Raw genomic sequence first — 25826 nt, 5'->3', positions numbered from 1 at the left:
CATTGCCACTCCCCCAGGGCAGCACCTCAGCAATCAAAGCAGTGTGTTGGAGGACACATTGCTGGACTGCTGTGAGACGCTGCAAGCCCCTTTGAACACTGATATCTGCAGGCATGATGGCAGCTGTCTGAGCCTGTGTGGCAGCAGGCTGTACTTGCATAACTTCAGTCTGAGCTTCCACTGCAGCATCGGATGTTGGTTGGCTTCTACTTGTTCTGCAATCGAAGCAGAGATATCAGATGTTGCGTCATAGTTGGATCCGCAAGTGTCATCGTGGAGTTGGCTACCACTTCAATGCTCGAGAAGAAGGGCTCCAATCTCTGTGCACAGTCCGGTGCCAAATTGGTGTTGGACTCCTTTATGCTCTTTGACAATGACACCATGCTTTCTGGCAAGCCAGCCAATGTAATATGCAATTCATTGAGCATATCCATCAGCCTTCTTCTGTAGGTCGTACCGTTGAAGTCCTCAGCTGAGTCCTCTGCAGCAGAACACAGGTGTGACCTTGCCCTCTGACAAGCTGGCACATGTTCTATGCTGGTCCCCTGCCAGGGCTGCAGGCCATTCATTCCCGGTGTCTCGCCACATGCAGATCTCGCTCCTAAGCCATCATCCAAAGTATCCACAGCATCTGTATCTGAGCTGGTGGCTGCAAGTGTGAGAGCGAATGATGTGTTTCTACTTCCCTGTCTTTCTGCTCTTCTGCCTCTTACTGTTCCATCACTGCCTGGCCAGATTGAAGTTCTTGGGTGTCTGAGAGGAAAAAGTCAAAGGGTAGGGTAGTGGTGAGGGGAGGGAGGCGGAAAGCAAGAGATGCATACTTACACTGTCTGCAGCTTGTAAATCAGAAGCTATTATTGCAGGAAGACGGAAAAGTGGAATGTGAGAAGGTGGATTAGGTACAAGGAGACCATGATCTATCTTTTCAGCCCTACTGCTGACCCATGGCCACTCCAATGATGGCGAGCATCATCTCCTCCATTGGTGTAAGGACATGCAGCCATACCTGTCCCCTGCTGGTTAGGTGCTGCTGAAGCATTTTTATGCCATCTTGTCTTGCAAGAGAGAGGGAAGTGTGTCAGTGAGTGTGGTGCAATCTATTTGGGTGATGAGTCTGTCATGGTTGAATAGCTGGCAATGTGTGCAGGCTGTGAGATGTGGGTGTGAGGCTTGCAGCAGTGCTAAGTGTGTGAGGATGAGGTGCAGAAATGAGTCCTGTAGAGATTGTTGGTAGGTGAGTGATGGGGTTGTGGTGCATTAAGCAGTATCTGAAGCTAGTGGTGCAATTGGAGGGATGTGGGATTTGAAAATACAATCACTGACCTTAACGACTCATGTGAGACTGTTGAATTTCTTCTGCCGCTGCATCCAGGACTTTGGGGATGGACTCCTGGCATTGACTTTCATAACCACCTGCTCCCACTGTCTTTGTAATGTCTGTTTGGCAGGCCTCCTGATCCCCTGTGGATAAAGCACATCTCTCTTTTTCTGCGCCTCCCGCACCAAGGCCTCCAGTGCAGCATTAGAAAATCTTGGAGTTTGCTCTCTCCCATGTAGCACCATTTTTGAGTTTTTCCCAGGTCAAACTCACCGTTAGAATGACATCCAGCACTCGTTCCAGCCAAAATGCATCACCCATTTAAGAGATGTAGGCTGGCTTTAAGTAGTGCAGGCGAGACTGAACTCGTGCGAGCCTCTCACGATTTTGTGTCCCCTGCTCAGGGTGTAGCCACTTAACATTGTGCTTAGCACTGGCTTCGTGCTGCAATCATTTAAACAAGCAGGCAGTGTGAAGTTTGCATGCTGCCTGCATCAGAAGCAATGGGCATGGGCTAATAACACATTGTGATCCTCGCATCCTTTTTAGGCTGTTATCAAATTTTGTGGCCTATGACTCTATGTAGAACAACATTTTCTCTAAAACTGCAACTTTAAAATACTTCTCTTGTATCCTTCAAGTGTACATGAGAGACGTATATATACTGATGCATAATACATCATATCCTAAAGATATTCAACCATTCCCTGGGAACAAGACTTAATTGTATACGAGAAATATTAGGGTTTGATCACGGTACAGAAATACATTTTTTTATCTTCACATTGAGTCGTGAAGTGAAATTTTATTTTTGCTGTATGACTCATTACTCCGACATGCTCCATCTTACACCAGGATAGCCCCATAAATTTAATTTATTGTGTAGGTTATGGAAGTTCATAAGATAGCCACCACTCATTTTTTGAGGTAGATAAGCAACACATTGCCAGATCTATTAATAAGAATTAAAGCACCATCTGTGATTAATATAACAACTTATATTTATATTGCGCCTTTTACATAATAAAACATCGCAAGGCGATTTACAGGAACATTATAAAATAAAGTATGACACCGAGCCATAAAATAAGCTATTAGTTCAGATGACCAAAAGCTTGGTCCAAAGAGGTAGATTTTAAGGATGTCTTAAAGGAGGAAAGTGAGGTAGAGAGGTGGCGAGGTGTTGGGAGCATATTCCAGAGCTTGGGGCCGAGGCAACTAGGGACACGGCCACCAATGATGGAGCAATTAAAATCAGGGATGCACAGAGGCCAGAATTAGGGGACTAGAGATATCTCGGAGGATTGTGTGGCTGGTGAAGATTACAGAGATAGGGCGGGGCCAGGCCATCAATGGATTTGAAAACAAAGATGAGAATTATAAAATCAAGACATTGCTTGACCAGGAGTTAGCGTAGGTTAACGAGCATAGGGGTGATCAGAGAACGGGAATTGGTGCATATTAAGACACGGGCAGCAGAGTTTTGGATGACCTCAGGTTTATGGAGAGTAGAATGTGGGAGACCAGCCAGGAGTGCATTGGAATAATCAAGTCTAGCGGTAACGAAGGCATCAATGAGGGTTTCAGCAGCGGATGATCTAAGACAGGAAGTCGGGCGATGTTATGGGGGTGGAAATAGGTGGTCTTGGTGATGGCATGAATGTGAGGTTGAAAGCTCAACTCAGGTCAAATAACTTAGATATTAATTAATTATCTTGCTTTGCAAAATATCGTACAAGTTGTGTAAACAGGATACTAAGTGAAGTATTATGACTTTAAAAGAAACAGAATGTACTTCAAAAATGTCACTCTTGATGGGCAGGATTTCTGGCCCCCACCAAGGCCAGGATTGAAGATGGGTGGGGCCATGCCCCTGTTCTATCATGCCTCTGGGCCATTTTAGTGGAGATGCGATTGGGTCAGCAGGGTTACCCACCTGCACGTGGCAGGTAGCCAATCAGGCTCATTAAGAGTCTTTTGAGTCCAATTAAAGCCTCCAGGTTCCTGCATGAGCAGGAGCCAGTTTAGCTGCCCAGAGATGGGCACCCGGTGGCAGGCCAGGGGGTCCAGTGCTCCAGGCAGGCCTAGAAACCCTTTGTGCCTACCTGTAGAGGGGCTCCCTCCACCCCAGTACATTGGTGGCCTGGCTGCTGAATCTATTTTTTAATTAATGATTTAAAGAAGTTGGAGAAAGGGCACCTCCGTTTTGAAGCGCCCTCTCCCTTTCTAGCTTATATTCCAACCTGCTGCGCCCCTCGAGCTGGAAGGGCTCTGATTGGCCCTGTAGTTTCGAGACCCCACCCACCATCCTTAATTGGATGGAGAACCTGTCTTCATGCCAATCAAGGGGGTGCCCCATTGAAAATCCCAGTTAGTGACTGTTTCCCCCTGGGAATGGGTTTGGGACACAGAAACATCCTGATCTGTTTCCTGCCCCCAGAGGGAAAATCCGGCCTGAGATGTCTGCCCTTTCCTGCTTATAGAATTAATTCCCTAGCCCATTACTGAGGTTTCACACTTTTCGATTTATATTTTACCCAAAATTTCAATAAACCATAAAGTTATTCTTTTCATTTGATGGCTATAGATGGAAATGACCTTAGTGCAGATAGATATCTCAGGAATTTGACCCAGACTCAGAGCACAGAAGATTTTGGAGTAATCCCAGGCAAAACCTTTGACTTTTCATGGGCTGTTATGTGGATGAGTATGTTTGCACACAGCAAGACCATAGAAACAGCAAATGAAATGAATGTAAATTCTTTATTTGATAGTGCTGGTTGAGAAAGGAGGGTTGGTCAGGAATGTGCCAGAACTCCTTATTCTCTTTGAATATTGCCATAAGATCTTTTATATCTAACTAAATAAGCTGATGGTTTTTGGATTTAATGTGTCATCATTGACCAGAGGAACAGCTAACTTCCCCCAGAACCTGTGCCATTGTGGCCAGTCAGCTTTTATGTGATCAAACTTTTCTTGTGCCAGATCTTGTTTGGTCAGGAATAGGGGGCAGCGAACCATAACAACAGATCTCTGTTCCCTTTAAATTACCCTGGCATAGAGTCATAGAGTCGTACAGCATAGAAACAGGCCCTTTGGCCCACCGCATCCATGCCGACCATAATGTCTATCTATACTAATCCCACCTGCCTACATTAATTCCATATCCCTCTATGCCTTGCTCATTCAAGTACCTGTCCAGATGCCTCTTAAATGTCACTACTGTTCCTGCCTCCACCACCTCCTCAGGCAGCTCATTCCAGATACCCACTATTCTTTGTGTGAAAAATTTACCCCTTTGATGCCCTTTAAACCTCCTCCCTCTCACCTTAAATCTATGCCCTCTCGTTTGAGTCACCCCTACTGTAGGAAACAGACTCTGGCTATCTACCCTATCTATGCCTCTCATAATTTTATATACGTCTATCATGTCCCCTCTCAGCCTCCTTCACTCCAGGGAAAACAGACCCAGCCTATCCAATCTCTCTTTATAACTCAAGCCCTCCAAACCAGGCAACATCCTTGTGAATCTTTTCTGCACCCTCTAGCTTAATCACATCTTTCCTGTAGTGCGGTGACCAGAACTGCACACAGTGCTCCAAATGCGGCCTAACCAACATTATGTACAACTGTAACATGACGTCCCAACTCTTGTACTCAGTGCCTTGGCCGATGAAGGCAAACATGCCATACGCCTTCTTCATCACCCTGTCTACCTGTGTTGCCACTTTCAGGGAACTATGTACTTGCACCCCAAGGTCTCTCTGCTCAAGAACACTCCCCAGGGCCCTGCCATTCACGGTATATGTCCTGCCCTGGTTTAACTTCCCAAAATGCATCACTTCACACTTGACTGCGTTAAATTCCATTTGCCAATCCCTTGCCCACTTTCCCAGTTGATCTATATCCTGTTCTAACCTTAGACAACCTTCTTCACTGTCCACTCTACCACCAATTTTGGTGTTATCTGCAAACTTACTAATCATGTCCCTTACATTCACATCCAATTCATGAATATATATGTCAAACAACAGAGGGCCCAGCACCGATCCCTGCGGCACACCACTGGTCACCGGCCTCCAATCTGAAAAACAACCCTCCACTACCACCCTCCTATCACCAAGCCAATTTTGTATCCAATTTGCTATCTCATCCTGGATCCCATGTGTTCGAACCTTCTGGACCAGCCTACCATGTGGGACCTTGTCAAAGGCCTTGCTAAAGTGGGGTGGGGGGTGTCAGGGGTGGGGGGGGGGGGCATAAATTTGAGACTTTTGTGTTGGCAACACAAAGGTGGAAGTTGCCAACTTTAGAGAATAGTATGATGTCCGCGATTGCATAGAATTACCGAGAATATACAGCACTGTAACAGGCCATTCGGTCCAACCAGTCCATGCTGGCATTATGCTGCATTCGGGCCTCCTCCTATCCTTCCTCATCTAACTCCATCAGGGTAATAATAATGTACTATTCCCTTCTCCGTCATGTGCTTACCAAGCTTCCCCTTAAATGCATCTATACTATTCAGCTCAACTACTCTCTGTGGTAGCTAGTTCCAGATTCTCACCACCTTCTGAGTAAAGAAGTTTCTTCTGAATTCTGTTTTAGATTTCTTATATATCATTTATATTATACATAGATAGGTATGAATTTTGCAGGTCGGGAGTGGGGGGGATCTTGGTTCGTCATCATTACCCCTATGAAACTGACTTCAACTTCAGGATGTCGGCCATGTGCAGATTAGTACTGAAACCCAGAGGTTGGGATCTGTCACTCAGGATTCCAAGACAGGCTGTGGACCCCCCCGCCCCACAACCAGCCCCTGCCCTGCAGAGCCAGCAATCCTTCCCCTTTCCTACTCTCACATCGCTGTTTGAAAAAAGTTTTGAATTGCAATTAATTCGTACATTCTAAATCAATTTTTAAATAATTTTAAAAAATTTTCTTCAGAATACCGTCACCCCACATGTATGTCCCAATCTTTAATTTGCTCTATGTAAGAAAAAAATAGAAGTGGTTTTATTTTAGTGCTTTTACTGTGAAAATCCTTTAATGTGATTGGCTACTTGGAAAGCCCGATGACATCACTGCTGCTCCACGCTGAGAATGCCCAGTAAAGAACGCTGCAGTCAGTTGCAGCATCACTGCACAGCGATGGAGGTGAAATTCTCACTCGTGAGATCACTTGATCTTTCTGCGACACTTACTTCGAGGTCAGCAGCGAGAGCCCTTGCTTCACAGCTCATGGCAAACTCTAGGCCATTATACTATCTTATACTGATGGCCTCTAGTTTTGCTCTTCCCCACAAGTGGGGTATAAAACCTTTCATAATTTTAAAGACGTCTATTAGGTCTCCCCTCAGCCTTCTCTTTTCAAGTTAAAAGAGGCCCAGCCTCTTCATCCTTTTCTGTTTGGTATAACCTCGCATTTCTGGCATAATCCTTATAAATCTTTTGTTCACCCTGTCCATATATCCTTTTTATAATATGGCAACTAGAACTGTACACAATGCTCCAAGTGTGATTTAACCAAGGTTCAATGCAAGTTTAGCATAAATTCTATACTTTTCAATTCTATCCCTCTAAAAATAAACCCAAGTGCTTAGTTTGCTTTTCAATATTCAATAATGTAAAACAAAGGATTTTTTTGTAGAAACGCATCATAAAACACACTCTCTCTGAAGATCTGTATATGGCTCCAAGGCTCACTTATAAAGACTGTTTTTGGAGCAAAATTACTATTCTGTCCTGACACTACTTTTGGCGTGTGATGCAGATTAAAGTTATTGGAGAGAAATGTTGCTGTATTCATAAGTTCTGATGTTAGTGAAGGTGTAGGATTGGTGAATTTTGCTCTACATTCACACCTGTAAGTACTTCTGCAGGTAATGGTAATGGTCTCTGTCGAGCAGCAATGACTCTTAGTTTGTTCTGACAATGCTTTTGAACCATAATGCTAAGGAGCTTTGTGTTGTGGCTGTCTGTTCATTTGTGTGAATTGGATATACTTGATGCTTACCCTGTTTACAATGTGAGAAAAGGTACAGTTTTCCAGCTTTATTAACCATCACCTTAATAAACATCCTACAGCCACAACAAATTGTTATAAGTCTGAGGGCTGTTATATAACAAGCACCATACACTAGTAAGACCTGAAGTTTCTTCCCTTTCTCTTTGATCAAAAATAGATTGTTACGTTCTACTTATTCAATCATCCCTGTCATTTTTTACTGGTCTTAAAATTACTCAGGTGTTCTGTTGTAACTCTGGTTGGAGACTGGCAGAAACCTCAGAGAAATGCTGATGACTCAATTCACCAAATCTCTGTTGTCTCTGGAACTTGCCTTAGTCCTTTGCGAAGAGCGGAATGTCAGTCTACCTCTTAGAAGATGTGTCACGGCAAGGACTCCCTAGGTTGGCAGTTCCTACTCCTGTTTTACAGAAGGGACATGGCTTTGCAGCGGCAACTAGTACATCCAGTGAGTTGAGGCATACCAACCTACATTAATGCAAGAAGCCTAGACCAACCTCCCCCCTTGACGAGGGAACAAATTCCTTTGAAAATATTTCCTGGATCAGCTGCTTGATAGACACCCCACCTTAAACATTCACTTCCTTCAGCACCGGCACACAGTGGCAGCAGTGTGTACAGTGAAGACTGATCAATGGACAGACTAATACAATCAAACCCAGAGCAGTGAAACACTACATGTACCATCTACAAGCTGCACTGCAACAACTCACCAAGGCTCCTTCAACATCACCTTCCAAACCCGCAACCTCTACCACCTAGAAATACAAGGGCAGCAGATGTGTGGGAATATGGGAACACCACCTCCAAGTTCCCCTCCAAGTCACACACCATGCAAAATATATTGCTGTTCCTTCACTGTCGCTGAGACAAAATCCTGAACCTCTCCCTAACAACACTGTGGGTCTACCTACACCACATGGACTGCAGCGATTCAAGAAGGCAGTTCACCACCACCTTATCAAGGGCAATTAAGAATGGACAATAAATGCTGGCCTTGCCTGCGATGCTCACATCCCAAAAACATTTTGTTAAATCCTCCTTGCTTGGGGCTGAGGGTACCAGTTGTGTCCAAAGTGATGTTTATGTCCACTGTCCCACGCTAATAAGGCGCCCCCCTGCTGCCAGTGCTGGAGGCCACTGTTGGGCATGATCCTGATCGAGGTGTTGGGATCACAGTCCATGGAATTGCAGGGCATTGCCTCTCTAACATACGTCTCTCTCTCTCTCTCGTGCATCCTTTTAACTAGATGAAAATAAATCTGTATCAGTTATATCGGTTGCGGGGGGTGGGGTGTAAGTATGTGTGATCCAGCTCAACAAATGACTTTACTCTGCAGTTGTAATGCATGTCTGGAATATTTCCTTGATTACTTAGACTGATTTTATTTATTTAGAGATACAGCACTGAAACAGGCCCTTCAGCCCACCAAGTCTGTGTTGACCAAGAACCACCCATTTTATACTAACCCTACAGTAATCCCATATTCCCTACCCCCTACGTACACTAGGGGCAATTTACAATGGCCAATTTACCTTTGGCGGTGGGAGGAAACTGGAGCACCTGGCGAAAACCCACGTGGTCACAGGGAGAACTTGCAAACTCCGCACAGGCAGTACCCAGAATTGAATGCGGGTCCCTGGAGCTGTGAGGCTGCGGTGCTAACCACTGCGCCACTGTGCCGCCCTCTATATCTATATCAGATTTGTTTTCTGTACATTTCACCACAATAATTTGGCTTTTAGTTACGTCAACTGGTACACCAGTTATAGTGATACACAGATTTTAAAACGAGACATTCACTAAGTATTAGATCAAAGACATTAATTGACACACAGATTAATTGTTTTTATGGAGCTGCTTTACTTTTACAATAAACAGTGATATTAGGAAGAAGTAGTTTCTTTGCTCTTTACCTCAATTCCAAACTGATTAACACAAAAGGTGATTATGTAGTTGAAAGACCTGGTGTCAGCACCGATTGTTAGAACAAAAGAAAGTCCAGAACAACAGAAGAACATCTTGCTCTTCAAACTTGCTACATCCATTGTCCGTATAATCCATGTACTGTTATTCTATCATATACATTTGTTCCTGTTTCACATGACTGCAGTGAATAAGGCTTAAGTGTATAAAATAAACTGAATAAAATATTTTAAATTTTCAATATTTAATAAAATAATCCAAGTGAAAGTTCAAGCATAAAAACAGAAATTGCTGGAACTACTCAGCAGGTCTGACAGCATCTATGGAGAGAGAAACAGTGACCTCATCTTCTCTGGAGACCTTCCCTCCATAGTCTCCAACCTCACAGGCCCGAACAGCCTGCTTCTACCTCCTTCCCAAGATCCACAAATAGGACTGCCCTGGTAGACCCATTGTTTCAGCCTGTTCATGCTCCACAGAACTGATTTCTGCTGCTATTGATTCTATTTTTTCTCCCCATGTTCAGTCTCTTCCCACCTACATTGTGACTCTTCTGGCACCCTCTGCCACATTAGCAGTTTCCAGTTTTCTGGGGCTAACGTCTCCTCTTCACAATAGACAGCCAGTTTCTCAACACCTCCTTCCTCCAATAGCATGGTCTGCAGGCTGTCTGCTTCTTCCTTGAATGAAGACACAACCATTTCTTAGCCACCACTACCCTCCTCCTCCTGGCTGGACCTGTTCTCACATTGAACAACTTCTCCTGTAACTCCACTCACTTCCTCTGAAGTTGTTGCTACGGGAACCCATATGGGTCCTAGCTGTGCCTGCCTTTTCATGGGAAAAGTGGAGCATTCTTTGTTCCAGTCTGACTCTGGTTCCCTCCCTCATCTCTTACTAGTACATTGATGACTGTATCGGTTCCACTTCCTGCTCTTGTCCTGAACTGGAAAATTTCTTCAACTTTGCTTCCAGTTTCCACCCTTCCTATGGTCCAGCTCCAACTCTTCCTTTCCTTTCCTCTACTTCTCTGTCTCTGGAGATAGGCTATCAACCAGTATTCACCAAAAGTCCACTGACTCCCACAGCGACCATGACTACACTTCCTCACAGTCCACTTTCTGTAAGGACTCTCTTCCATTCTCCCAGTTTCTTTGTTTCCATCATATCTGTTCTAAAAGTGCAACCTTCCATACTAGCGCTTCTGAAATGTCTTCCTTTTTCCTTAAACGAGAATTCCTCTCCCTCCACTATGGTTGACAGGGCCTTTGATCATGTCCATTCCATTTCCCGCACTTCTCCTGTCATCCCTTTCCCCCACCTCAACCCCCCCCCCCCTCCCACCACACGATCCCTTCCATGATAGGATTTCCCTTGCCCTCACCTTGCTTCATCCCACCAGCCTTCACATTCAACAGATCATCCTCTGCCATTTCCACCACCTCCAGCCTGATGGCACCATAAACACATCTTCCCCTCTCCTTTCAGCATGCTGAAAGAACCGTTCACTCTGCGATACCCTGGTCCAGTCCTCAGTTACACCCAACATCCCCTCCCCTTCCCATACAAACACAGTAGATGAAACACCTGGCCTTTTACCTCCTCCCTTCTCGCCATCCAAGGCCCCAAATACTCCTTCCAGGTGAAACAGTGATTTACTTGTACTTCTTTCAATTTAGTATACTGTAGAAGCTGCTCATGATGTGGTCTTATCTACATTGAGGTGACTAAACAAAGATTAGGCAATTGCTTTGTGAAAACCTCTATTCAGTCCACAAGCGTGACCCCGACTTTCTTTTAATCCTCCGGTCCACTTTCATTCAGATCCTTCTGTCCTTGGCCTCCTACACTGTTCCAGTGAAGCTCATTGTAAACTCAAGGAAATGCACTTCATCTATAAACTGGGGACTTTCAGACTCAACATTGAGTTCAACAAGTTCAGATCAAAACCTCTGTCCCCTTGTTTTTGGATGGCTGCTGTGGCAGTGATTCTGCTTTCCCCATTTAAAACTCCTCGAGACACAACTTTTGATTCTTTACTTGTTCTATTACCATCTGCTTTTGCCTTGCAGTATCATTCCTTTTGTCATTTAATCTATCCTGCCTTCCACCCTATTACAGGAATTCCCCTTGTTTCTTTCTTCCCCTTCCCCCACCTTTTCCCTGCCTTTCTTAAAAACTGTTACATCTCTAAGGACTCCCAGTTCTGACGAAGCATCATTGACCTGAAATGCTAACTTTGTTTCTCTCTTTGCAGATGCTGCCAAACCCGTTGAGTATTTCCAGCATTTATTTCAGATTTCTAGCGTCTGCTGTATTTGCTCTTGCAAATTCTAGCAGTTAGCATCTATTCACTCTGGTATAGTTGCTTCTGTTTTCTAGCAAGAAGTTGACATGTATAAAAGTGGGTTTTCCCTTCTTTGTACTCACACCAAAGTGTTCAATGACATAATTGAGAAAATATGTCTTGTTTAATATTCTTGAGAAAAGTGGTTTGCGGTAGCCATGTAATTGGGTACCTTAATGCTAAGTATCCTGATTAATGTAATAAAATTAGCTATTATTGCTATTGCATCCAATATGTTAACAGATGATGATATACATTTTTTTGGCAGGGTATGGCCATGCTGCTCCCAGCACTGATGGAGGGAAGATTTTCTGTATGTTTTATGCCCTGCTTGGGATTCCACTCACTCTGGTCATGTTTCAGAGCATGGGAGAGAGGATCAATACATTTGTCAAGTATCTCCTACACAGAATCAAGAAGTGCCTTAGGATGAAACGAACAGAGGTCTCCATGGCAAACATGGTCATCATTGGCTTTTTCTCTTGCATTAGCACCCTATGTATTGGGGCTGCTGCATTCTCATATTATGAGGATTGGACTTTTTTCCATGCTTATTACTATTGCTTCATCACACTCACCACCATTGGTTTTGGGGACTATGTGGCTCTACAGAAGCATGATGCTCTTCAAAAGAATCCTCACTATGTGGCATTTAGCTTTGTCTACATTTTGACAGGCCTGACAGTAATTGGAGCTTTCCTCAACCTGGTAGTTCTGAGGTTCATGACGATGAATGCAGAGGATGAAAAACGTGATGCAGAGCAGAAAGCCTTGCTAATAAGAAATGGACAAAGCACCATCCGTACAACAGAAACCTCTGGCAACTTCCGGAACATGTACGCAGAGGTTCTTCATTTTCACTCCATGTGTTCGTGTCTCTGGTATAAGAGTCGTGAGAAATTGCATTATTCAATTCCTATGATCATCCCCAGAGACATATCAACATCCAACACATGCATCGAACAGAGTGATGCATCTCCAAATAGACTTACTGACAATTTTTCAAATGGGTGCGTGTGTAATCTGCACAGGTCGACTATTAGCTCTGTGTCTACAGGACTCCACAGCTTGTCTGCCCTCAGAGGACTAATGAAAAGAAGAAGTTCTGTGTAATAAGGATTCAACAGATTGATTCAGATATTAATGGATGTCATGTATATAATTAACAGTATGTAGAACTTAATAAGTAAATTGGACCATATCCATTTTGTTTCGTATCTTACCAGATGAAAATCACAAGCTGTTTATTCAAAACTGTGGCATGGAAACATATCAGTTACGGTGTTTACTTTGGTATTTATACTACTGTAATAAGTCTGAGAAAAGATGCAATCAAACTGCCTAACACACTTGCAAGTACAGGGATGGAAACAGTTTTTCAAAAGAGCACCTCTCTGTGTAAGTGGTACAGCTTGTCTTAATTAAATACCACCTGGGATAAACATTTGACATACAGTCAACTACATTTAACAAATATCCTGATTGAATGAATCACCACCTATAGTGTACAGATGTAAAAGTCTCAAATTGCTTACAAAATTACTTAATGGTAATACTGCTTGCCTATAACGAGTAGTGTTGTTATGCAGTTCAGCATATTCAAATCTGTCAAAGCCAAACTTGCTGTCAAAATATTTGCTTTTAGCACCAGAGAGTGGGAGCCTGGAATGACACTGGGAGTCAAGAGGAAGAGAATGGCAGGAATTGAACTGAAGGCGGGAGTCACTGTGAGTGTAACAGTTTGATGCAGAGTTAATTCCTAATGGCTGAGAAATTATGGCCTAAAAATTCAACCAGTGCTATTCTGACTAACTAAGCCCCCTATATGGCCGACATGCACTGCCTGCCATATTGGATTAGATAGATGCACTGGTGGCAGGAGCACACATCAGGAATATTTAAAGGCCAAAATAATTTATTCAAATGATAGCTCTGCACAACTTAAAAGATCTATTTTGATTTTTCATTTTTGAAAGCCCCAGTGCTTCATTCACCATTTGCTGAACTCACACAACACAACGTGAACTAATGTACAGGGAGGCCCCCATACTTACCTGGGGGTCGCAGTGACACCTGTGGTTCGATCTTCAATTATGCTTCAGCGGTAACTCTGTACAGCTCATCCCCTCCATTGGAATGAGGCCCGAAACCCAATATCGGGGGTACCTCAGACTTAAGCATTCAGGGCAGGGATATTTCATTGTCAAGACTTGAAGATGAATAATGGCATACATCAAGCAGCCAGCACCTTCAAGAGAGGAGGAAGATAAAAGGTTTGAGAGGAAAAATTGAAAATATCACAATGCTGGAACAGCTGATAGGAATAGTAATTCTGTTAAGCATTTTCTTGCACTTTTACAATGTACAATTCTGCATACAGCTGGTGACCAGTTGAGTTTAGGAAGCAAGGTGATATAATCAACCCCACATTTTTCAAACTCCACATATAGCTTGGCAAATTGTCATTTGGCATACTTGGGGTTGACCGTGTAAATAACTTCACAAAATAATTCATTTCTGTCTGATTGGTTCAGCCCAATTAAAAAATAAGACTTCTCTTTACTCTTGTACATGATTGAATACTTCCCCAGTCTATCAAGAATGTCACTTTCTGTCCAATTCAGCCTGGATTGGCTTATTCAATTACTAAATCTTATTATGCACTACAAGATAGATTTCTTAACAGAGTCACTAACACCTATGGTGCTCATTTCTTAACTGCTTGTTGCCAACACAATTTGTAAATATAAGTGAACATCATGAATGAATGAGATTCATGGGATCAAATAAAATTGTAATCTAAAGAAATATATATCATGATTTCTTCCCCCAATTGTGCTGTTAGCTCAATAGGAATAAAACAGGACTTTGAAAACTAAAAACAGAAAATGCTGGAAATACTCAACTGCTAAAAAGAGAAAAGGCTAGTTCATGTTGTTGGCAGGACCTTCTAGATGTGGCCAGACCTGCTGCGTATTACCAGCTTTTTCTCATTTTAGTTCAGATTTTCTCTTTACCAGAGCTTTAAAATGGTTGATATAAAGCTATTTGGGATATTACACCGTGCCATCTTATCAGGTTGTTGAGAGTTGAAGACACTGCATGAATGCATGTGTGTTCCTGGGTTTTTTTAATGGTCACACATTAGGGGTCATTTTCTAATCTCATGCTGCTGGCAGCACATCAGAAATTCATAAGCCAAGAGGCTCCCTGCAGCAGTGCAAGTGCAAAAAATAACTGACTTAGTTTAACAATTTTCAGTCGCCTAAACATGAATAAACTCACTAGTAACATACACTATTTTGCCAATGTAAATAAAACCATATAAAATTGTGCTGGAAATTAAAATATATGATGGCAAAATGTTGAGAGATACTGATGAAGTGCTGGTTGATAATTTTCTAATTTCATCCATGGTGTTACTGCTTCTTTCACTGTTTGGTGTCTTAATGGTATAGTTATAATTTAACTATGGAAAGGACCACAGCATCCCTAAAGGAAAGCAATAGTTGACTTTATGGTTATAGAGCTAATATTTATGAAATTCTCTATTATACTTTAAGGTACAGTAATTCAAGCTTATAGAATCCAAATCTGGAAATTGCACAGGACTCTTTATACAACGTTTGTCGCTTCTATCTATAAAGAGTTCTGAAATTATTGGGGTACACTTTGTAAAGTGGGTGATAGCAAGTCACAGGCCATTTTATATCTCTCCTGATTTAAGTGGAAATAGAAATTTTGTTCTGTAATTTGTTAGGCAGCATTTAAGCTGTAGGCTAGGATTTGTAGATACGTTTATTTGCATTTTGCGCTGCATGAAATTTATTCCTAGAAATTGCATGTTATATCAGATTGTTCAGGTTACTTTTCTGTAATTTTGAAACACTAACCTGTCTTTCTCTGTCAAATACTAATTGAATTACTGCACATTTTCAGCATTTTTGACATTTTGTTCTTTCCACAAATCTAAAAATGTTCTCTATCAAAAAGCCAAATATTACAAACAATTTGCAAGTTGAAACAGGAAAACTAACTAATGTTTAACAAACAGGTCATGTATAAATATTACCTTAAGTTTAACATATAAAAAAACTACACAAGAGAAAATCACATGCTGGCATTCTCAACATGGCATTTGCAGATGGCCAGTACAGCAGCATGGTGTGTCAAAAATGCTTTAGATCTTTGCAGACATGAGGCTGAATGTAATGAGGGTAGCACGGGTCCTGAAGACGGACCCAAAAGCTGGGAGCAACCTCACCTTGGCCGATTGTAGGATCCCCAGCCGCATATTTGGGCCATCCGGCAACAAATTAGTTGCCGTCGGAACTCTTGTCCCTTGAAAGGATGAGAGCCCACCTCCAAGAGCTGCCGGCCATTCGGAGGGCTGTCAGCTCTTCAGTCTCAGCAGTGCCACCCGGGAGCAGTGGCCATTGCTGGGACTGCATGCAACTGAAGGACGCAGCAATGGATGCTGCCCTTACAATGAGATGTGTGGGTTCTAGAGTTGCCGGCGACAGTCAGACAGGCCCTGGTGGGGGAGAGGGTGGTGGGGGGGTGGGGCTGGGTTGTTGCTGCCGGGGTGGACATTGCTGTCAGTGGGTGCCTCAGTGGGCCACAGAATGCCCAATTAGGAGGGCCCCCTCCCCATGCCCATAGGGAGGCTTCCAGGGTTCACCAGGCGGTCCCCTTTCACAGTGGTAAAATCTAGCCCATGGAGTGGAAGTACCACAGTCAGACAGGGGTGTACAGCCCACATAAACTTCAGTGGTACTGAGTGCCCATCTTGGATGAATGCTGGTGGCAAGAAAATGCATCCCTCCAGTAAGGTGACACCCTACTTTTCCCACCACAAATATGTGGAGTAAGCACCTGTGGGACATACACCAGTTAGAAGCCATGATGTATGTCTCTGCGTTGAACTGGAAAAGTGCATCGAACTGCAAAAGCATTTTCTGTTATTTCTGAGTTCTTGATTCTTTTTTTCCCTATCCAGCAGCCTTGAGAACTTGCCTATGTTCTACATTTCTACATTTCACCAGTAGAATCAGCAGGGCACAATGCTCTTTTTCATCAATATAAATCAGGAAGATCAGTATTTTGTACATATATAAAACTGGTCAGAGAATAAAATTCAGAAGTATAAATATCCTTCATTGGTTTGAGGCTTTTATATGCATGAGTAGTGATTGACCTAAAACTAACTCGGGATCACATACATGTACGTCATTCATCCCTAACCAGGTCGTATTCTTAATCTCTTGATTTTAAATCAGTAAATTAGATTTCATCCAAGAGTTTGCTGCTTGCACTGAATTGCAATTGTTGTTGCATGACTTAACTTACAAAGTTCAAATATATGTATCTAATTCTGTGAGATTATATTTTTTTTCTGGTGGTCTTATTACATTTATTACAACACATCCATTGTTTCCAGCTGCTCAAAACACTTAGTAAAACTGTGGATTGATTTATTTATTTAGAGATACAGCACTGAAACAGGCCTTTCGGCCCACCGAGTCTGTGCTGACCGTCAATCACCCATTTATACTAATCCGACATTAATCCCATATTCTTACCACATCCCCACAATTACCCTACCACCTACCTATACTAGGGACAATTTACAATGTCCAATTTACCTATCAACCTGCAAGTCTTTGGCTGTGGGAGGAAACCGGAGCACCCGGCAAAAACCCACACAGTCACAGGGAGAACTTGCAAACTCCACACAGGCAGTACTCAGAATTGAACCCGGGTCGCTGGAGCTGTGAGGCTGTGATGCTAACCACTGCGCTACTGTGCTTTGTATCCCAGGTTACATAAAAGGTGTTTGAAGTCCGGAGTGTTTTGATGCGTTGTGCTATCAATAGACAAATAAGGTAACAAAAAAGCAGATATTCTATTTTTGTTATTAAAGCATGTCTATTTGTCCACAGTTTTCAGTTAATGATTAATGTTGATGAATAGTTATAATTTATTAATTATAAAATATAGGTAGTGCACTACTGCACTCTAAGACCATTGTACATGGACTTTCACTTTCCAGTGTTAGGTTTTATGCTATGTAATGATATATTCACAGAAGCATGCCCCTCTTTAATGCCAAAAATGCTTGGCTTCCAAGAAGCATGCTATAATCTGGACAGAGCATACTTTCAAACATAATGCTTCACAATAAACAGCAGAGTGTACTGTGGATTATAAAAAAAGAAATACTTCACAAGTATGCAACTACATACAGCACTTTTCATTCCACAGCTTAATACAAGATTAAGAAATAAAATGCCTTGCAGCTGTCCAGGAAAAAAAAACTTTCACCTTCAGCAGAATAAAATTGGACAGATAGATTTTACATCGAGGAATCCGTGAGGAAAAACAAAGTATTATTTTCAATTTTATTTTAGGGCTTTAGTCATGAATGATAATGCTAATGAAAAATACATATCTCTAAAATTGTAAAATAAATCTATTCAAAATTCACATGATAATGAACTAATCACATTATGTGAATTAATATTGATGGTGGACTGATGACTGGCTTGTCTGCAGGTGGTGTAACTCAGTGACTGAAGGCCTCACTATGTATTGAATAGGGACAATTTAATACAAGTTCATTAATTATATTGTAAATAGTCTCCTAGACACATACTGAAAATTTCAGATGTACATAAAATAAAAATGTAAAGTGATGCGATTAAGATTACAGTTTAATAATGTGCACTTAAAATATTAATTTTTAAACATATTTACATATCAAGTGATCATCAGCACATATATTCATTTCAAAAGCAAAACACTGGGGATGGTGGAAATCTGAAATAAAAACATAACTAGCTGGAAACACTCAGCAGGTCTGGCAGCATCTGTGGAAAGAGAACAGAGTTAATGGCTGGAATTTTACCTTAGGCGGATGGGTGTTCGCCACTGACGTAAAAGTCGGTGGCGAACCACTTCTGTCTAGCCTGGGGATCCGTCCCGCATTTTATGGGTCCCCGGGCTTTAATTGTCCCAAAGCGGGACTTCCACCCGCTTGAGGGAGGAGGTCCCGTCTTATTGAGCTGCCAGCAAATCATCGGGCCGGCAGCTCTTAGTCTCAGCAGCACCGACCGAGGAGGATGCCGTGGAGCCGAGATCCAAGGTAGGTTTTGGATGCCTCACCAGGGTGATTGGTCGTGCCCTGGTGAGGCAAGGGTGTTGGTTTGGGGGGAGGGGGGAGGGGGGAGTGCGTCTTGGGTCTCGGGGGTGGGTTGGGAGGAGGGGGCGGCCCTCAATCGGGCACCCCCCCTCCCCAGGGCACCAAAAGGCCGGTAGCTGTCACTGGGTGGCCTTTCACGACCCCAGCATGCCCATTTACCACAGGTAAAATACCCGTGGAGGTGGGTGAAGGCCCTTAAGTGGCCTTTAAGTGGCTACATAAGGGCCTTGATTAGCCTGGGATGGGCGGGGTGGAGGAGGACCTCCGTAAAGTTGGCTGGAGGCGGGAGCGGGTCAGGAAGGCCTCCCGGAGCCTCCCGTTCAATTTTATGCCACCCCCACGCCACCATCCAGCTCGCTGGGGTGGCGTAAAATTCCAGCCAATGTTTCAGGTCTGTGACCTTTCATCAGACCTGAAACGTTAACTCTGTTTCTCTCTCCACAGATGCTGCCACACATATTGATTTGTCTGTCTACTGTGTCTGTTTCCTCTGCGTTTATTTGGCTTAACCAACTAAAACGTTATACATTAGACTTGCTATACTTTCTATTACCTTGAGCTGAAAAGATTTATATTATGTTTAAAAAGTCAGAACATGTAAGACATAAATTAACAGCGTGAATAGCTAAGTTTATTTTCAGATGTAAATACATGAATTTATTAACTGGCGTTGATAAAAAATGAACTATTAAAGCTGCAGGGAATCATAATGTATTTTTGAGAAAAATAAAGCAAAAATGAATCCAGGGCTCCCAATATATGACTAGGATGGCAAACATGAGAAATGGTACAAAGTAAGTGCCAGATGTTATTCATTTTAAGATAATAAATATTTTCCTAATGAATGAAAACTGAATTATTTGGAATCAATTACATCTAACTGCTTTCCCATTTGTCTTTCCTTCAAGATCATATGGTACATGCACCCATATCTGTTACTTATATGCGTTTATAATCTCCCAGCCTTCGAGTTTAACACCTATGATTTTTGTTTTAAATCAAATAAACCAAGATTGATAAAAGTAAAAGAAAAAACAAGGTAAACTGATCAGTAGTGATTAGGTTAAGTTTTAAGACCCTGAATATTGAAGCAGGAAGAGAAGACTGAATGAAGGAGGAAAGGAGATCTCGGAGAACTGAGCTTGAGAAAGAATAACACACATTGCAAACAAATGCTCAGTATGTGCTAAAATAAAGTAACTGTTCATTACGTGTTTGGTCTTGATGTCAATCTAAATAACAGTCGCATCTACTGGGGTGATCCTTTGGATAGTCAGTATTTCAAATGAGCAGCACGTGCAGGTAAAATAACACCTATATCTTCAGGGAGTTATTTTATGTGTTGCCAATGGGGAGTCTTGCCCACTGACAGCACAAATCTGGGTGCACACCGACCGTGGGACTATTTGGAGCATCACAGACTTAAATTTACGAATTGCATTGCAGTGAAAGTCCCCACTGGCAGCATGGATTGATAAAGGTATCCCCTTAAAGTGAATGCCAAAAATTGTACTTTTAATCTGAGAGTCAGACATAACTGGTAGCCTTGTAACCATCCCACCACTTTCTCTGTACCTCTGTAGTCAAATATTGGCTCACCTTTAGTTAATTTAAAGGAGCCTCTCAACTATTAAAGCAGCATGCTGATTAACAGCATATCACCTTGTAATGTATGTTCAAATTGACTCATGCATCATCTTGTACATTGAATTCACTGTTGAATAGTTGAACATAACTACAGGAACTTGCAAATGCCAAATTCTCAGTGCATCACTGTGAGTTGCTGCTGCATATTTAAAGCATTAATTCATGCTAGAGGAACTAAGGTGGATGAACAGTTTGCATGAATTTTGCATGAAAGGTGTTTTAAACTTGTATACTGCCTCTGAAAATGCCCTAAAGCATGACTGGTTGAAAACTTGTGTAATGAGGCATAATAAACCACAACTTGTCATTGTAAATGTAAGTGTATTTTCTTTCTAAATGGGTGTGAGATCATCTAAGTTATAATAGCAATAATGAACAGCAAATGGTACAATAATTGATGATATGTATGTCAACATTTCTTGAAGTATAGCAAGGCACAGGGCTGTGGGCACAGAGCAGGACAGTGGGATTAGTTTTGGGATGCCCTAGCAAAGAGCTAGCATAGACTTACGAGATGAATGATCATCATCTGTGCTGTAAAATTCTATGGCTCTATAGATATTCAACAATTAATGCACAATGCTTATGTTCATTGTTGTTTATTGACCTTTTGCGTTCCAGTGCACATGCCCTTAAAACTGCGCTGCATAATGGCAATCTGTTTTCCTCTTATTATATTTCCATGATGTACTGGAATAACTAAACACATTTAACATCATCTCATTCTATGTTGTACATAACTGTGCAGATAATGCTAGAGTACCTAACTTTATGTGTGCTGTTTCTGAATCTACCCAAGATGGTTTGTGCTATACTTTGTTGTAAATAAAATTCTTAGTTTAATAAAAATGATTTGCTCAACAGTTTTCAAATGACTAATTTGATTAATATATATTTGACGATTATTTTTTCTACACCACAGATACTTGGAGACACTTAAAAGGATAACAGAGTAATAATCCTTGGTAATCGGGAGTACTTACTAAAAAATCTGATTTACATTGTTTAAAGAGGCACTAGCTTCACAAATAACAGGCTTTCTGGTTGAGCGAGAGGAACTATGGACCATTGCCTTCACATTGCCATCCCATGCAATTGGTGTAATGATGTATTTCAATATGATTTACTTCATTATATCATGTGTTTGTAAACAATGTAACTCCTTTATTCAAAAAGGGAGGGAGACAGAAAGCAGGAAACTACAGGCCAGTTAGCTTAACATCTGTCTTAGGGAAAATGTTAGAAGCTAGTATTAAAGATGTTCTAGCAGGTAATCAGGCATAGTCAACATGGTTTTGTGTAAGGGAAATCATGCTTAACCAATTGATTTGAATTCTTTGAAGAAGTAACATTTGCTGTGGATAAAGGGGAACCAGTGGATGTACTGTACTTAGATTTCGAGAAGGCACTTGATAAGGTGCCACATCAAAGGTTACTGCAGAAAATAAAGGCTCATGGTGTAGAGGGTAACATATTGGCTAGCTAACAGGAAACAGAGAGTAGGGAAATATGTAAAGAGTGGTGTGCTGCAGGGAGCAGGGCCTCAACTTTTTACAATTTATATAAATGACTTGTGTGAAGGAACTGAAGGTATGGTTGCTAAATTTGCAGATGACACAAAGGTAGGTAGGAAAGTAAGTTGTGAAGAGGGCATAAGGAGGCTACAAAGGGATACAGATAGGTTAAGTGAGTAGGCAAAATTTGGCAAATGGAGTATAGTATAGGAAAATGTGAAATTTTCCATTTTGGCAGAGAGAATAAAAAAGAAGCATATTATCTAAACGGTGAGAGATTGCAGAGCTCTGAGATGCTGAATGATCTGGGTGTCCTAGTGCATGAATCACAAAAGGTTAGCATGCAGATTCAGCAACAGTGACACATCACCTGTCCTATCATCCTTAATGTGTTTTAACTAACTACTTAATTATTTTATTCAAAAATTGTTTATTTTCCTTTTTTATTTTTTTTTATTAACATTACCACCAGTTCCTGTACTATTTTAAAACTTAGGAATGGAATAGTCCGTAACCACTTACCAGATACCAAAAAGCTAACTTCTTCCCTGTCGTAAAGAACCAAATCCTACAGGGTGAAAAAGTTAGAAAAAGCAAAGCAAAGGAGCACCTCCCTCCCTCCTCACCCAACTCTCTCAACTCATCGAACTCCCAACACTTAGTTCAAGTTGCACTCTGTCCCTTTTTTAACAATCTAATTGGTAGCTTGTTTAAACCATCAATTTTAATTAACACCTCTAGTCCTGTTCTGTGCTTATACTCTTATTACAACAGTACACTACCCAATTGAATATTTTTAATTTTCCAGGTCCTAATTTGAACCAATACACTCCCTGCTGGTCTCTGTCTCTCTCATTCTGTATGATAAATTATAAAATTCACCTTAGTTTTTAGTATATATACTAATGAATCAATCAAGTCTTATTTCACATTTGATTGATTTAGATTAAATTAAATTAAAAGCTTACCGGTATACTCACCCTGGCCGGCTTTCTGTTTCCTTGCTCCCTCTGTTGATTATGACGTCGCTCTGATGCCACTTTTTAATTTTTATTTTCTCCGCTTTTCTCCTGCTGCTTTCTCTTCACGGCATCTTCCACCCGGTCTGTCCCGTAACCAACCTTCTGTATGTGTCTGTGCTTGCATTGACTTCTGGCACAGTCCTTGTTGCTGTTGCCAGTATGCTGCACACACTTTGTATTTGACCATGGCTTATTGTAGCCTCTGACCACACTGTCATAGCCAGATTTTCTGCACTGACGAGCCCAATGCCCTTTCAAGCCACACGGCCTGCAGTAGTCTTGCAATGCCGGACAATTCTGCAGCTAGTGTAGGTGATTGCACCGCCCACACAATTTATTCTGTTTTACCGCCTTGGCCACTTCGTCAATAGTCGTAGCCACACCCAACGCTTGCAAGTGTTGCCTTCCTGCCACAATGGCTTCATACTTCCTACTGTCTTTCAACAAAGTGTCGATATTATGCCCTTTTCTTCCAACAGGTCTCTCTGGAAGCCTTCGATTGGCATTGAAACAATGACGAGTTCCATGATTCTCCCTGACAACTCAGCTCAGAGAAATCACAGTCTCCACCCTTGTCACAGCATCAGCTTACAAACTGGAAACAGGTGACATTGCAAACATCTCGCAGTTCGTCATTCATCGCATCATCTGGGAGGTCACAGAGCCTCTATGCACCAGGAAAGGTGACTCAGGTGTCTTCTCTCCAAACTGAGAGCAACAGGAGGAATGGACATGTGGCTTTGCCAGGATAACGGGTTTCCCCACGGTGCATTGCAGGTTCTGCATCTCAATGGGAGATGTACCAAGACCACAAGGGGTACCGTTCACTCCACGTGCAGTTGGTGTGTGATTATGTCCAGGACATCATGCTGCTGAATGCCTGCTATCATGGCAGCAATCATGATGCTTTCATCCTGCATCAATCAGTTGTCCCATCATCCTCAAGCCACCGTGTCACACCAGAGGGTGCCTGCTTGATGATAATGACTATCCATCGTACACCTGGGTGATGATTCCCCTCTGCAACCCTAGCACACATGGCCATGCTCATTGAGTGAGAGCCATGCTGCAACAAGGAATGCCCTTGAGCAGACCATTGAGCTGCGAATGCAATTGTTTCGCTTCCTGGACCACTTTGGGGGAGCCCTACAGTACTCACCAGAGAGGGTGTCCCGATTTCTGCTGGTCTGTTGCATCCTGCACAACCTGGCCATCATAAGGGCACAGCCCTTGCCACCAAGGCTGAGGTGAGCCACCTCAGGAGGAGGAGGAAGAGGAGGAGGAGGAGGTGGAAGATCAGGACGAGAAAGATGAGGAGGAGGAAGGGAGGAGGCAGTCGGCCCATCCACAGAGCAGATGAGCTGTCCATGAGTATATCATCAGACTCCAGTTCCCTGAATGAAAGCCAAGGTTCCTGTGGCTCAACATTTCCCCACTTTACCATCTCTCTGTTGCAGACCATCGCAGCATCTCCTCTTGGCCAAAATCCTGAAATTAAAGACATCACACAACAACCATTCCATCCCATCCCAACTTTATCCAAAAACCCATCCAATACTCCATACAATACTCAACTAATTACCCACGTGCACTCTTTTAAGGCCAGTCTTGTGGTGCCTTTGCCTGTCCTAGTCTCCTACCAAGTGCTCCCCCAATGGCTGCAACATGGCTGGTGAAAGGCTGCTGCCTTTCAATGGAGGAGACTGCAGATGGCCTTGCAGGATGACCTCGAGCAGTTCTGGGGCTTGAAGGTCTGGCGTTGGACTGCACCACTTCATTATGGGGGGCAGCACTCTGGGCTGGCTTGGTGACCGACAATAACAAGGGCACTAGTGGAGTGGCAGTGCTGAAAGCACGAATGCTGTCATCCTGAGAGAGAACCACCTCCTGCACTAACAACTCTAGGATGACTGACGAAAACCTGGGATCATACTGTTTACCTGTTGCACTATTTTGGGTCTTTGCTGAAGGCCTTCAAATGTTGCCCAAGTAGTTTCAGCCCTAGCAGATTTATGTTCCATGGAGTCCCTACCACTCTCTTCGGGTGGTGCCTCAGCAATCCTAATAATCGGCTGGAGCACAGATTGCTCAACTGCTGAGATCCTAATAACCCCTTTGAGCACAGGTATCCACATGATAGCAGCAGTCTGAGCCTGCATGGCAACAAGCAGAGATTTCAATACCTCAGTCTGAGCTTCCACTGCAGCACTCAGACCTTGGGTGGCTTTTGCTTGTACTGCAATGAAAGCTGAGACATCAGCCATCAAATGCTGCATTACGGTTGGGTCTGCAAGAGTTCTTATGAAGTTACCCACCAGTTCCACAGTAGAAAGGATGAGCGCCTCTAAACCTCCTGCCCCTTACCTTAAATCTACACCCCCTGGTTATTGACGCCTCCGCTAAAGGAAAAAGTCTCTTCCTATCCACCCTGTGTGTGCTCCTCATAATTTTGTACACCTCAATTAGGTCCCCGCTCAGCCTTCTCTGCTCTAAGGAAAACAACCCTCGCCTATCCAGTCTCTGTTCATAGCTGAAATGCTCCAGCCCAGGCAACATCCTGGTGAATCTCCTCTGCAGCCTCTCCAGTGCAATCACATCTTTCCTATGGTGTGGTGAGCAGAACTGTACACAGTACTCCAGCTGTGGCCGAACTAGTGTTTTATACAGTTCCATCATAACCTCCCCACTCTTATATTCTAGCCTCGGCTAATAAAGGCAAGTATCCCATATGCCTTCCTAACCACCTTATCTACCTGTGCTGCTGCCTTTAGTGATCTATGGACAAGTACACCAAGGTCCCTCTGACTCTCTGTACTTCC

General features: G+C 42.7%; 1 protein-coding gene across 1 annotated transcript in view; it reads left to right on the top strand.

Moving 5' to 3' along the window:
• The window catches only part of kcnk3a (potassium channel, subfamily K, member 3a), a 76828-nt gene extending 64092 nt beyond the window's left edge, over positions 1–12736 (top strand). The window contains exon 2 of the mRNA XM_068018611.1: positions 11892–12736. Within this exon, the coding sequence (XP_067874712.1) occupies positions 11892–12736 (845 nt within the window). The remainder of the gene's footprint in view (positions 1–11891) is intronic.
• The last annotated feature ends 13090 nt before the right edge of the window (positions 12737–25826 follow it).

The sequence above is a fragment of the Heterodontus francisci genome, chromosome 3 (assembly GCF_036365525.1).
Source record: "Heterodontus francisci isolate sHetFra1 chromosome 3, sHetFra1.hap1, whole genome shotgun sequence".
Taxonomy (NCBI): domain Eukaryota; kingdom Metazoa; phylum Chordata; class Chondrichthyes; order Heterodontiformes; family Heterodontidae; genus Heterodontus; species Heterodontus francisci.
Note: the sequence above shows the minus strand (reverse complement) of the source record. Positions and strands in the feature narration are given on the sequence as shown.